The sequence below is a fragment of the Schistocerca gregaria genome, chromosome 7 (assembly GCF_023897955.1).
Source record: "Schistocerca gregaria isolate iqSchGreg1 chromosome 7, iqSchGreg1.2, whole genome shotgun sequence".
Lineage (NCBI taxonomy): Eukaryota > Metazoa > Arthropoda > Insecta > Orthoptera > Acrididae > Schistocerca > Schistocerca gregaria.
In genome coordinates, this window is record NC_064926.1 from 195,949,290 (window position 1) to 195,965,091 (window position 15,802).

General features: G+C 40.5%; 1 protein-coding gene across 1 annotated transcript in view; it reads left to right on the forward strand.

Moving 5' to 3' along the window:
* Positions 1-385: 385 nt before the first annotated feature.
* The window catches only part of LOC126281280 (uncharacterized), a 15,927-nt gene continuing 510 nt past the window's right edge, over positions 386-15,802 (forward strand). Inside the window, exons 1-2 of the mRNA XM_049980103.1 lie at positions 386-573; positions 2,878-2,968. Coding sequence (XP_049836060.1) covers positions 391-573; positions 2,878-2,968 — 274 coding nt within the window. The 5' untranslated portion in view covers positions 386-390. The remainder of the gene's footprint in view (positions 574-2,877; positions 2,969-15,802) is intronic.

The following is a 15,802-nucleotide window of genomic DNA, read 5'->3' on the forward strand; positions in this document are numbered from 1 at the left end:
CAGACTGCTGCACGAGAATCGTTATAACGAACACAGTCAACGAAATATATGCAGTACTTTATAGAACTACTCAGGTTTCGACTTTTCAAACTTTAGGTTTGTCAACATATGAACAGTGATTAAAACGAGTCCTTGTACTTTTCTCAAGATACTCATACGTTAGCCCATTGTTCAAGTTATTCTACAAACGGAAACAAAAGAGCATGATTGTGTATCGCATAATACATTCGCTGACGACAGTGTCGCGTAAGGAAACAGCCTCTCCCAGACACTCGACACCTCGTTTACTTCAATACGCGCCTCGAACGTTCCACAACGCACGATGTCAGTGCAAGTGCAGCTGCAAAAGTGGCGACTGCAGCGTCACGCAGCTGTGTGACGTAAGTCTGCATGTACAGGTTGCACACGGCACCACAGCAGGTCTGTATCGTATATGAAGGCAGCAACGACGTGATTACTTCATACACCACTCGAGACGCTGCTGTTTACCTGAGGACGACGCGACGCTCACTGCAGCACCGACAGAGATGCCGCCTCCTGCCTGCTGTGCAACTTGCTGTGGGACCAGCGAGCGTAAGTTAATTTACACTGACCGTTGCCGTGTTCTCAGTAAACCGTGTTGCTTCGAAATGTGTCACTTTCAGAGCTGATGAACAGCCGCTTCTGTTGCTAAAAAGTTCGTTATATTACTGCCGGCTTCTGCTTTTATGTTGCGGCCGTTTTCTAGCGGAATCTGAAACCGTCATTGTGAATGCAAACAAACTTCATCCGTAATGATATAACCAGTCTTTAAGAAAAACCATTAAGTCTACTCACGTACAGTATTAGCACAGGAAAAAAGAAACATATAGCTTACATTGTACTGTATAAAACTGAAGTCAAAAGATTGCGACAGCAAAAGTCGGAGAGATTGAAGACTGATGCTCCCAATAAATACAGTAAAAAAGTGAGTGTGTCGTGACTATAAAACCTGTGCATTCTGGTAAAAGTAGGTTATAGCCATGCTTTAGCATTAAGAGAAATTCTGAAACTTCTTGTCAGATTAAAACTGTGTGCCTGACCGAGACTCGAACTCGGGACCTTTGCCTTTCGCTGGCAAGTGCTCTACCATCGGAGCTACCGAAGCACGACTCACGCCCGGTACTCACAGCTTTACTTCTGCCAGTACCTCGTCTCCTACCTTCCAAACTTTACAGAAGCTCTCCTGCGAACCTTGCAGAACTAGCACTCCTGAAAGAAAGGAATTGCGGAGACATGGCTTAGCCACAGCCTGGGGGATGTTTCCAGAATGAGATTTTCACTCTGCAGCGGAGTGTGCGCTGATATGAAACTTTCTGGCACATTAAAACTGTGTGCCCGACCGAGACTCGAACTCGGGACCTTTGCCTTTCGCGGGCAAGTGCTGTACCATCTGAGCTACCGAAGCACGACTCACGCCCGGTACTCACAGCTTTACTTCTGACAGTACCTCGTCTCCTACCTCGTCTCCTACCTGTGCACATAGTTTTAATCTTCCAGGAAGTTTCATATCAGCGCACACTCCGCTGCAGAGTGAAAATCTCATTCTGAAGAGAAATTCTGTTTTGACGTGTTAGAGTTTTTAAAGTGCGTGTTTTACCAATAGAGAACTAAAGGCAGTTGTTTCGATTTGACACAATTCTAAAGCAGTTGCAGTAGCCGGTGCGTTCAGGTATGTATTCTAAAGTAATGTGTTCTAGCGCGAGCAGTCAATAGTTAGAAAACAGAGGAGACTGTAGACGCTGCTGGCGTGCTATGGACTCAACGTATACTGCTTACAAGATGACATGTTTACTGACACGCGAACGTAGCTATGAAATTTCTTAGTGCATTTAACGCTAGATAACTAAACTCTCTTAAAATTTACGATTGCACTAGGTTATAAAACAGGTCTTCTATACTCAATGTGGAATGTAACAGGCTGTAGGCGACTTAAATGATGCACAACCTATAAATTATGATTTTCTTTGAAAAAAAAATGTGGAGTAGCAAACTTTACGATGGTTTAACAGCAATGAAACGTGTTCGGCCCCTTTAGTGTTCTAGGATTAAAGGAAGGTATCAATAAAGTGGCGGAATGTATCCAGTAAACTATTGTTTCGGATTGTCCTCCGCTCGTTGAGCGTCTTTTTCTCAGCATTTTTGTCAGTGGGCGTAAACTCCTATTTCTTCAAATATTTTAAAAAACATCCCTTCTTCCCTGTATGAAGAACTCCGAGGTTGTTTCCGATTCTGTGCACTTTCTGACTATCTTGCACCAAGTGAGGTGTTACGACCGATTTACTGCCGAAGTTTTTCTGTTTTCGTTGTCTGTCTTCCATGTATAGTGTTTTAAAATTCCTTACCAATTTTCTGACGTTGCTAGACTTACAGAAAGAGCAATAGATTTCATATACGGTAAAAATTCCATGTTTTAAATTTCATTTCGACATGTCTGTTTTCCTATAACGCAAATTATTTAAGCAATGATTACATCATTATGTAAAACATTTAGTTGCATTTGTGATATCAGTTCCAGATTCTGCTATGAGACGGCTTCATTATACAAGCCTAAACTGGTCATGGACTAAAATAAGAAACATTTCGGCAACTCTAAAGACTATTTATCACTTCAATACACTTGTGAAGCAACATCGCTCTCGAAACATGCACAAATTAATAACTTTCATAAATGTTCGAAAGTGATGTACAAGTAAACAGTAGATGATATGGTGCAAATCGTTCTATGTTAGATATAAGCTTGATTCATCCATTATGCAGCTCGCAAAAAGAATGTGATGGAACGAGATTTTCCATGTGAATGATATATTTGTAAGTGTATACAAAGCCGAAAAATAATGGCACATTTTATTTTTACAGCCTGCAAAGCTGATTGTAAATGCGGCTCCTCTTGCACATGTACAAAATGCCCCTGCGGGACCAAAGACTCCAGTGGCTCGAAGTAAACGTGGTAAGCTGTAGTTGACACACAACTTAGTCTCTTCGTGCCTTAGATTTTACGACTGTCTGAGATACATGCACTTTAATAACTAGTTAATTATATTATACTGACTTCTACAGACATGATTTTGCTTCAGATTTATCACTCGCAAGAACTCTATTATAAATAGACATTGGGAAAAACCTTTCTTAACAAACAGGATCTTGTCATCGTACAAGCGTTGTATATCGTTTCAAAGAGAGAAATAGTACAAGAATAAGTACTGAGCTTTGGATCACTCAGTAGAATATCACTTCAGTTACTCCTGGCGAATTACAAAAAAAAAAAAAAAAAAAAAAAAAAAAAAAGTTCAAATGTGTGTGAAATCTTATGGGACTTAACTGCTAAGGCCATCAGTCCCTAAGCTTACACATTACTTAACCTAAATTATCCTAAGGACAAACACACACACCCATGCCCGAGGGAGGAGTCGAACCTCCGCCGGGACCAGCCGCACAGTCCATGACTGCAGCGCCCAAGACCGCTCGGCTAATCCCGTGCAGCAAATTACACGACTGTGTAGACTGGAACAAATCCAAGATTTCTACTTGGGGGAGCACGACTTCATTTAGTCATCTTGGTGCTTGTTTTGCATATGTACTTTTGCTTCTATCCAGCCTCATTTCATTTAAAATATGAGACAGAGATGACTGTGTAATGTAAGTGGTGATGCTGATTCTGGCGAATATGCTATAGGCAACATTGTACATAATAGTTAGCTCCTTCTATTAGTAGTGAAAGGATGGAGAGGAAAAGGAGGGATGAAGAACGAAATGGACAGATTTCTAAACTTGGCCATGGGAGTGGATTTGAGCACGGGGAACTCTGTAAACAAGAAGTGTGAATTTAAGCACGAAGACATGGAAGTAAGTCTCTGTGTGGGTGTACTTGACAGGAAGAGAGAGTCTGATAAAATGTCGTTGCGATGGCATTTCAGACAGTGTATTAAAGGCTTGTTCCCAACAGATGAGCGGGAGTCTCAGCCACATATATAACAGAAACGCATTCTTCCTGACTGACTGAAGTATGCTATTATTAGACCATTACATAAAAATGGGGATAAGGTGTTGGAATGCCAACCGCCCAATCTCACTTCTGACAGCTTTATCAAAAATTTTTGAAAAAGTAATATGTTCAAGAGTAGCTTCACACACTTGTAAAAATAATGTACTAACAAGATGTCAATTTGGTTCGCAGAAAGACTGCAACGGAAATGTTTATACGAGTATATACTTTCACTGACCATACATTAAATGCTCTGAATAACTCAATATCACCCATTGGAATTTTTTGTGATATCTCAAAAGCTTTTTATTGTTTAAATCGTAATAGGCTTAAATATTGCAGTACGAGTGACACACTACAGAAATGGTTTAATTCATATTTAACTGCAAGAGTGTGGTAGTTGGAAATAAACAGTTCACATAAAGCACAAAAATCAGCAGATTCCTCAAACTAGGGAGGTACTAAGAATGGGGTCCCACACGGTTCAATCTTGGTTTCCTCATTGTACTTAATATATATATTAATGACTTACCACTCTATATTCAAATGGTTCAGATGGCTCTGAGGATTATGGGACTTCTGATGTCATCAGTCCCCCAGAACTTAGAACTACTTAAAGGACATCACAAAAATCCATACCCTAGGCAGGATTCGAACCTGCCACCGAGCGGTCGCGCGGTTCCAGAATGTAGTGCCTGAACCGCTCGGCCACTCCGGCCGGCACACTCTATATTCATAAAGATGCAAAGCTAGTTCTTTTTGCTGATGATAAAAGTATAGTAATCACTCCCAACAAACAATAATTCGCTGAGGAATTTGGAAATAACGTCACTTACAAAATTTATTAAGTTGTTCTCTGCAAATGGACTCCCATTAAGTTTGGTAAAACACAGTGTATCCAGTTCTGCAGGACAAATGGCATAATACCATCAATAAATATAAACGCTGAACAGAAGTCTGTACTAAGGGAGAATATTCAAAATTGTTGGGTGAGTGCATCAATGACAGTTTGAATTGAAAAAAGCACATTGGAGATCTGCTGAAACGTTTGAGTGCAGCTACTTAATGCTATTATGGTTTCTGCACATTTTGCTGGTTAACATATCAGTAAATTAGGTCGCTATGCCTATTTCCATGCACAACTTTCATATTGCATCATATTTTGGGATAGTTTATCATTAAGGAAAATGTACTCATTGCACAAAAGCGTGTAATTAGAATCATTGCTAGAGCTGATCCATGATCGTCTTGTAGACATTTAAGGAAGTAGTGATATTCACAGCGGCTTCACAATATGTGTATTCACTTAGGAAATTTGTTATTAATAACCCATCCAATTTCAAACGCAATACGAATGTATGTAGCTACAATACTGGGAGAAAAACTTGACACAGAAAGGGGTGAACTACGCTGCCACAAAAATCTTTAGTCACTTACCAAGTATCATCAGAAGTCTGACAGATAGGCAGACAGGATTTAAAAACAAATTAAAAGAATTTCTGATTGACAACTCCTTCTACTTAATTTTTAGATGTAAATTAGTAATTGTAAAATTAGAGAAATTCGATTGTCATGTAAGGAAATCTATTGCTGAAGTGAAATGTTCCACGTCATTGCGAAGTGTTATATCCATGATCTATGGAACAAGTACTAATCTAATTTAATCTCGTCTACACAGAATGTGGAGTATTGTGTGATTTTAGTTGGGTGGTTATTATAAAGGACGTCAAGGTTTTTTTGCAGTCGAAGGTTATTCGAAAGTATTTTAGTGTGTCACATGGATTCAATGGCTACGAATTATGAGTTGTAAATCAGAAAGACGGAAAAGATAGACGTTTAATCGTATGATAATTACCTGAATTAGATTCGTTCACAGGTATCACAGGTTACACCAGGAGGTGAAGTTTTTCACCTGCATCTGGAGATTCTACATCTACATGGATACTCTGCAAATCACATTAAAGTGCCTGGCAGAGAGAGAGAGAGAGAGAGAGAGAGAGAGATTGGAAAGTTTGGAAGGCTGGGTGGAGAACAAGGAAGATGGTGTCACCGGTATACTGGAGTAGATGGAGAGAAGCAGATTACTTAGACATATAAATTGTCTAGAGAGAGAAGGGGAATGAGGACACTATTGCCATAGGTGACTGCTGTAGATGGATGTAAGATACAAACTTCCGAATGACCAATGTTGCCAAAAGGGGAGAAAGGGTCATATAGGATGCTTCAAATCATATGATATTGACTGGGATGTCTTGGTTTGTACCTAGTACAGGAGCTGAATATGAAACATGATGGCAGATTAAAATTGTGTGCCGGATTGGGGCTCGAATTCAGAACCTCTACCTTTCGTAGGCAAGTGTGCTACCAGCTTAGCTACCGGGAACGACGCACGATCCTCGCTCACAGCTTTTCTTTCGCCAGTTCCTCAGCTCCTACTTCCCAGATCTGCCAGGAAGTTTTAAATCGGCACATACTCCACTGTAAACAGAGAATTCATTGAAGAGGTGGGTGTGTCATACACAACTGGCGGCATTTTCGAAATGAGAGAGGCAAACAAACTGTCGAAATACATTCGCTTGTAATGATAAGTAGGATGGCAAGAGGAGGAAATGGAGGGGGCAGGTGAGATGAAAGAACTGATGTCTGCAGAGTATCTGCGACAGAAGTAATCCTTTGTTTGGGAATGGGATAGAGTATATTCTGTCCCAGATTTTTGAACACGTGCTGGGGTTTTCTAATGTGTTAATAGGACGATGTTTCATTAGGATAATGGTTAGTTTAGTATTCTGAATTCACTCAGAGTAGAAATAACTATACAAAATTGTATTGTGAAGCGTGTCTTGCGTTATAGGAAGGAGAAGAGACTCTTCTTTGTAGCGGAAATGATCTGGTTGTTGCCAGGTACTGTTTTGTCTTTAATATCTTATTCTATAATTGGTGCGTTTAATTTACACTTTTTTCTACATTCTTATTTTTCAAATACTTTTTGAAAGTTTGTTGTGCCCTTTCTGCGGCTACAACTGTAAGGTGTCAGGCAAATCCAACACCTTACATGAAAACCCTAACATGATAAGCAAATCCAGTAGTATGTCACATAGCTCCGAATAAATCGTGACATTAAATTAACCAAAGTAATACGAGTAACGAGTGAGCAAATGAAATATCACAGACTAACACAAGAATGCCTAAATGCATGTCGTACCTTCCCACCGTGAGGCAGACGCAGTTCCGAGGGGAGAAACGAGGACAGAAGCCGAGAGCAGAACCGTGTTAAGCTAGAAAAGGGAGGGGCTGGGCACCCACGCCGCGAGCCTACCTGTACGACTATACAACCCGCACGCTTTAGCGTGAGGCTTTTTCGCGTCTCAGGTATGTCAAGGACAACCCCCAGCCCATGTTAAAAGCTAGAGCCCTCCAGAAGAGCAGTATAGATCTTACGATAACGCTAAAAGGACCACACTAGCTGCAGGTTTTAGCGTGAGACTTTTTAGCGTCTCTGTTACGTTGCAAACTTTAAAAACATTGCCCCACCACGAAAAGTATAACGTTTCTCATTGGATAGACAGAATTTTTGTAGGCGGAGCTTAAGGTTAACATTGAGACCCTGATTAGTCAGATGAAAACATAGCCAGATAGTTTTTTTAAACTAACTTCGGTAAATTGTAGTAAGGAGAAGTTAGAGAAGAGTTCGTTCCGAGACGGCGAGCTGGATGGCTGCTGCGCCGGCTGCTGCCGCCCTGACGCTGCTTAAACACCGACAAGGTAATGAACGCACGCGATGCCGCATTTTTGAGCGCATAAGGCTTCACTCAGAACTGCAGAAGTCTCATCTGCTACACCCCTTTTTTCCGTAAAACTAATGGTGATCGTTAATTAAAACTCATGGTGTTCACATTTGCCACTTGAAGAACAGATCTGAACCGCGATGATTTTTCTTTTATATAGTTATTGAGAAGCAACATCAGCCACTGTAATTTACGACAAGTTAAATAAGTAATTAAAGATAATTGAGGGTCACTGTAGACCATTTTGATAGTTTTCTCTTTTGTGAAACTTAAATTAAACCTAGATTATAGATGTGATGTGGCATAGGTCATCCTTCGATCGATTGTAGAACTTGGAAACCCATTTAGGGAATATTCGTTCACATTTTTGTTGAACGCTGTTGGTTTTTACCATCCTGTATTAAAACATTTCCTTTTATCAGTAGTGCAATTTATAAACGATGTTTTGTGATTAGAATAAATTTCCAATGGTAAACTTAACTGCTCTTTCGACGTTATTTTACCAGCTAACTGAAAATAGGAAAGCCTTGAACCCTTTCCACTATATTTAGTTAGAATTAAGATTCTTTTACAGGGAGTGCAGTGGAGCTGACGCTGAGATCATTTAGTATTTGGTTATATCATCGCTAGTCTCACTGAACTCTTCTGAATTCTATATGTCATGTGTGGTCTGGCGTCTCCTTACCAGCAACAGGTCCCAGGTTCAAACTAGTTAATTCCCTAAAAAAAACACGCTCAGAGCGTCGTTGCGCGAAAGTGGTAGGGAGACACGATATAGAACAATCAGACACCACCATGAATGTTTAGACAACCACATGAGATTCATCTGTTTCTTAATGAATCAACATGCCAAATCAATTCCCTGCATTATTTACAAGGCTGAGAAAGTGCGATGTCTGTTTCCTCAAATACCTGTAGCCGCTTCCCACCTAGTTTTTTGCTCTTATTTCTCCATAACCTAGCCAGATATTTCCTTGCCTTATCTAGTTCAGTTTTAATAGCATTAATCTTCTCCTCCTATTCCACAAATTTACGATTTCCACAGCATATTCTATGATACTACCGGAGACAGCGGCGCCCGTAGCGGGGGACGTCCGGGGGCAATTGCCCCTAGTGAGAACTGGCGAATGTTGAAAAGAACATACAACAGGGGGGGGCACGGATTTTTTGAACTAAAATACATGGAAAATTAGAACTAAAATGAGGTAAAAATATCGATAAACGTTACATAAAAATGAAATAAAACATTTATTGAGTTATATACTATATTAAGGAAAACTTGTGTAGGATGTTGGAACTGTTATTACAAAACAGGATAATTAATACAAAATTGCTGTATTTTTCTTCAAGAAAGCTCATTGTCATTGTGTGATGTCCCACTTTTAACACAATACTTAAGTTCATCTAGAATAATTCCATGATGTACACTATCAAAAGCCTTTGAAAGATCACAAAAGATACCACTGGGTGATGTTCGGTTATTCAGATCACTTAATATTTCGTCAGTGAAAGACTAAATAGCATTGCTCGTAGTCAGAAAATCTTACAAAATTTGCTGAATCAATTGGAGTGAGTACACTGATATTTTCCTCTTGTTTCAGGAAGGAGTCCAGACAATCGAACGCGAATATTGATATTTCACAAATGGATATTCCGTTTGGTACAATATCGATACAAAATATCGATATTTTTGTTCCAGTCCCCACCACTGGCTCAAGTTAATAATAGTGATGCGACAATGATAATAAGCATGTACGAATACATTCGTGGGCAACATTGTTGCAAGTGCACTGTTCGTTCGTGGCAACATTAAAACAATGAATTGTTGTCATAAACGGACGTTAAACATAAACACGTTACAGTGAAATAAAATGTTAAAAAGACATCGTCCGTGAATAACTAAATATAGCACGGTACCCATATGACGGCAAATAAAAATTAAATTTACCTTTCTATAGACAGAATATACGAAATTGTAGCATTTGTGGACAACGTGCAGCATATAAGGAATGAGAGATTAGATGTCATAACTAATAATGAAATGAAACTGACGAACGAATAAATGACAAAACTGCTACATGCCAATGCGCCTATGTGGTCACATTAAGAAGGACATCCATGTTGAGAGTACCGTGTCGAAAACATTGCCATCTTAAGGAATGAAATTCGTCAGCAGAGTCCCCACGTCACAAGGTGCGCTCATTGTCATAAACGTCAAATGGCTAATCGTGTAACAGAACAGTTGCACGACAGAATACGCCTTCAAAATTCAAATAATGGTGAACGATTGTCAGGTGGCAATTTAAAGCAACGTATTGTGTTGTGTTTCTTTTCATTTGCAGAATGGGTGTTCATTTACACTGCACGGTCGCCGATCGATACATCGATACCTGTCGGTAAGAGGAGGAAGTCGTCGTCATTGAAACTACTGCCAGCATCTGCTGTCTAACCGTCGGTGCCACCTTTATTTAATTCCATAACCAATACCGCAAATAAGCAACACAATTGAGCATGAACGTCTGTAGAATGCGCTGTCACGAACCTCAGTTGACCGGTATGGCGCTAGAGTGTTGTTGCCCGTGAATGAAGTTAACTCGCACTTTCACCATATTCAACGATGAGCTGCAATTGAACAGTGGTGCGTGAATGTGTTTTACTTAGAATTTTGCGAGGTGTAAAACAATACTAACAGAGTGAAACAATGGCCGATTCCGGAAGATTTTTGTATCACATAAATGAATGAAAATCTTAACACAGAGTGAGAGAGGTGAAAAGTATGCTACATGCCATGAAATGTCACGAGAGAGTAAGTCAGGCACAGATACCTTTATAAAAAAAATTCCAGCAATTTTTCTGATGGCGAAAAATATAAACCTAGCCAGTACCTCTGCTGACTTAATTACTTTGACTAAAAATACAGTAATCTCCTGGTTAATATTTCGGTGAAATTACGCCGAAAAAACGGAGGTTGATAATTTCCTGAAATCTAAGATTTTATTGAATCCTTGGAAACCTAACAAAAACTGTAATTTCAAACTGACATTTATTCTAAGCCCTTTGTAAGTCATGTGTGCTTTTCCAGCCACGAGTAACGCATGATGAGCAAAATAGGGCATTCATCAGTTGTCTGTTGATCAATTTAAAAAATTTCGCGAAATTGCACAAATGTACGTGAATTCGTACTGTGAGAAAGATACAGTTGAAAAGTCAAGCAATTTTGTTAATGTTATGACAAACAAAACTAAGAGTGTAGAAGAACACGTCAATGAGACGTAATCGCTCTTACTTGTAAATTGACAACCGTTATTTCTTGCATATTGCTTGTGCATTTCTGTACTTGCTTTTAAAAAGAAAAAAACCAAAACAGATTCCGTTTTTGATTGATTTATTGCAGTTTGAGTACAGGCAGGTGGCGAAACGTGTGGAAACATTATCACATTTCCCGTAATACTGCCACCTATATTTCTCATAGAACCCACAACCATTTTGATTCTGAAACAAACTGTACAGCTCCATGTTAAGCATTATCGTAAAGGTTGTGCATGAGTGTGAACACGATGTTTCCACATAAATCAACTTGAAAATCGATAGTGAAGCTTGTGGTAGTGGTCAAAAAGTTCCAAACGTGGGCAATGTTATCTATACGAAATTTGTAATTCCAGGGAAGCCATTAATTGAGAGAATAGGGTTTTTCAACAGAAAGTAACGTAAATGCCGGGAAAACGTAAAACCTAGGAATGTAAAAACAGGTTTTACTGCAATCGTAGGCTACTGTTAGCTTGTTTATGTGCACTAAAAGTGCACTTAAAAGCCAATAGGAGAAACTGCTGAGCAGATAGCAATGTCTTCAGAATTTCGAAGTCGCATGTATGGGGAAAAATTTTTACCCCAGCTGACAGAAAGAAACATACGGACCCATCTAACGATAAAGTCTCACTTATTTTCCCATTTACCGTGTCACTGTAGTCCTGTCAGTGGAAAAAGCAACAGCATCCACCATATCACACCCTGGGACTAACAATCCTATAGCAGGTCAAGCAATTTTTCGTTTATCATAAGTTATACAATAACTAGATGATACTTCCTGGCAAATTAAAACTGAGTGCCGGGCCAAGACTCGAACTCGAAACCTTTGCCTTTCGCGGGCAAGTGCTCTACCATCTGAGCTACCCAAGCAAGACCCACGCCCGATCCTCACAGCCTTACTTCTGCCAGTACCTCGTCTCCTACCTTTCTAACGATACACAAGCTGTCCTGCGACCCTTGCAGGACTAGCACTCCTGAAAGAAAGGATATAGCGGAGACATGGCTTAGCCACAGACAGGGGGATGTTTCCAGAATGCGACTTTTACTCTGCAGCAGAGTGTGCGCTGATATGAAACTTCCTGGCAGTTTAAAACTGTGTGCACGACCGAGACTCGAACTCGGGACCTTTGCCGTTCGTGGGCAAATGCTCTACCATCTGAGCTAGCCACGCACGACTTACGCTCCGTCCTTTACTTCCGCCAGTATCTCGTCTCCTACCTTTCAAATTTACAAATCGTGAGATGCGTGAAAAACTGCCGCATCATGGATGACGTTTAAATTTATTACGTCTTTGCTACTAACATTTTGCAGACAGTATCCCATACTTCGCTGAATGTACCTACACTGATATATCATTATACCATATATAGTTCAAGAGCGATGATTTTGTAAACACTGAGATGCGCGAAAAAATGCCACATCTTTCATAAATGTTTAATATATTAATTCTTTTATACTAAGACACCCCTGAAGTCGAGTCAATGAAATACCTGACACGTGGCATCACTTTTGACAGCTTTCAACTACGAGGCGCAAGCAATGGCCGTCAATTGAGCTATGAAGACTCGTTCCCATTTACAAAATCGTGTTGTTGACACGCGAACTAGCTGCGCACAGCGTACATAAAGCATGTTGCCCTACAAACGCAATTCATTTTTTGTTTACGTTCATAACAGATAATTGGCAAAATGAACACCTGGGCAATGCCGGGTCTATCAGCTAGCAAAAACTGAAACCTTTTTTAGATGCCCACACTAATAAACGTATGTCCTCTCTAATATTCACTTAAATAACTGTTTTTGCAAGGTTAATTATTAATATTTACACGGGCACTAATGAATACGTATTCTGCTGCCGGCACGGCTACCAACACAGCCAATAAATTAAAAACCTTCATATTTAGACTTATTACGCTACTGGCCATTAAAATTGCTACACCACGAACATGACGTGCTACAGACGCGAAATTTAACCGACAGGAAGAAGACGCTGTGATGTGCAAATTTTTCAGAGGATTCACACAAGGTTGGCGCCGGTGGCGACACCTACAATGTGCTGACATGAGGAGTTTCCAACCGATTTCTCATACACAAACAGCAGTTGACCAGCGTTGTCTGGTGAAACATTGTTGTGATGCCTCGTGCAAGGAGGAGAAATGCATACCATCACGTTTCCTACTTTGATAAAGGTCGGATTGTAGCCTATCGCGATTGCGGTTTATCTAATCGCGACATTACTGCTCGCGTCGGTCGAGATCAAACGACTGTTAGCAGAATGTGGAATCGGTGGGTTCATGAGGGTAATACGGAACACCGTGCTGGATCCCAACGGCCTCGCATCACTAGCAGTCGAGGTGACAGGCATCTTATCCGCATGGCTGTAACGGATCGTGCAGTCACGTCTCGATCCCTGAGTCAACAGATGGGGACGTTTGCAAGACAACAACCATCTGCATTAACAGTTCGACGACGTTAGGAGCAGCATGGACTTTCAGCTCGGAGACCATGGCTGCGGTTACCATTGACGCTGCATCACAGACAGGAGCGCCTGTGATGGTGTACTCGACGACGAACCTGGGTGCACAAATGCCAAAACGTCATTTTTTTCCGATGAGTCCAGATTCTGTTTACAGCATCAAGATGGTCGCATCCGTGCTTGGCGACATCGCTGCGAATCACATTGGAAGCGTGCATTCGTCATCACCATACTGGTGTATCACCTGGCGTGATGGTGTGGGGTGCCACTGGTTGCACGTCTCGGTCAACTCTCGTTCGCATTGACGGCACTCTGAACAGTGGACTTTACATTTCAGATGCGTTACGAACCGTGGCTCTATCCTCCATTCTATCAATGCGAAACCCTACATTTCAGCAGTTGCAGGTCCTGTACGGGCCTTTCTGGGTACAGAAAATGTTCGACTGCTGCCCTGGCCAGCACATTCTCCAGATCTCTCACCAACTGGAAACGTCTGGTCTATGGTGGCCGAGCAACTGGCTCGTCACAATACGCCAGTAACTACTCTTGATGAACTGTGGTGTCGTGCATGGGCAGCTGTACCTGTACACGCCATCCAAGCTCCGTTTGACTCAATGCCCAGGCGTATCAAGGCCGTTATTACGGCCAGAGGTGGTTGTTCTGGGTACTCAGTTTCTCAGGTTCTATGCACCCAAGCAGCGTGAAAATGTAATCACATGTCAGTTGTAGTATAATATATTTGTCCAATGAATACCCGTTTATCATCTGCATTTCTTTTTGATGTAGCAATTTTAAGAGCCAGTAGTATATTTAGGAAGGTATAGTATTTGTTTTAAATGTATCAAGTATTTCTTTGGCAATCATGTTTGCTTATTGTTACAGTACATTATTCTTAAAGCTGAAACACTGACTTGCTTTCCGTTTCTGTTTTTTTTTTATGTTAATGATTCCAGTTTATTTCCTATTTTTTAATCTCATTAAATCATGAGTTGGATAGTACAATTTTGTCGTTCTGTGTCACTAAGTAGGTAAAACGGTCACTTGGCCGCTGTTGCAAGTTGCCCATTTAACAGCTTCCACAGGCAACAAAAATTTGGTTTTCATATCATTATTTAACGAGTTTAAAAATATAAAATCTTGTCATAATCTACTCATTAAGGCTGTAACACAATAAGTTAAAGTTATAAATTGTGTGTACGTCTTGAGGGAGTCTAACTCAAGACGTGTAAATTACTGCACCCAGAATAGAGTCAGCCTGTCATTCAGAATAAGAGCATTTAGCGACTTCAAACGAACTTTAACTATAATTTATGACTTGGTTTTGACTTTATTATTCTACCGGAGAATAATCCGAAATCAATAAAACCAACATAGTTAGGATTTTGTGTCTTCAGTGATAAACTTTATATATACTTAACTCCTGATAGTGTGTGATGTCCTTAGGTTAGTTAGGTTTAATTAGTTCTAAGTTCTAGGCGACTGATGACCTCAGACGTTAAGTCGCATAGTGCTCAGAGCCATTTGAACCATTTGATATTTAACAGATTAACTCATTTCTTAATAATCATGTTCTATACAAGGAAATTCGCGTCTTTAAAGAATAGGGGATGTGAGTTACGGGGCAGATAATAAACTTTATTGGTGCATAAGAGGCTTTTAATTCGAAAAGTGTTCTAAAATGCTGGTTTTGTGGTTAGTTGCAGCCTACATCGACAAAGTCCACGTTTCGTGTGGAGAGAACCAATATAATGTGTGAATAATGAAGATACAGGGGATCCAGAAAGTGGCGTCATGCAGGTACTACGACGTTCCTGTGCATGCGGTTCTGCGACAGGATGCCGGTGGTTTAACTTTGGACTACTTCGGTGGGTTTGAGCGACATGATAAAGTGGTTAGGGCACTAGCCTCGTATTTGGGAGAACCGGGGCCCGAGTCATCATCCCGGCATCCACATTTAAGTTTCGGAGCTTTATTTAAATCGCTTAAGGTCAGTGCTGAGGGACGTCCATTGAAAGAGCGGTCCCTGTCCTAACAGAGCTTGACTTCCATGTCCAGTGACCTCGCCGCCGATGGGTCGTTAAATACTGATATTTCTTTATTGGATAAGACGATGTTTCAATATTGAAAGACTGTCGGATATTGACGATGGATAGCCTTCAGCATTTTACTTGGTCGCATGTCGTCCAATCCCTGCTAATTGTCGAGTAATTTGAAGCTCATAGACTGTCGCTAC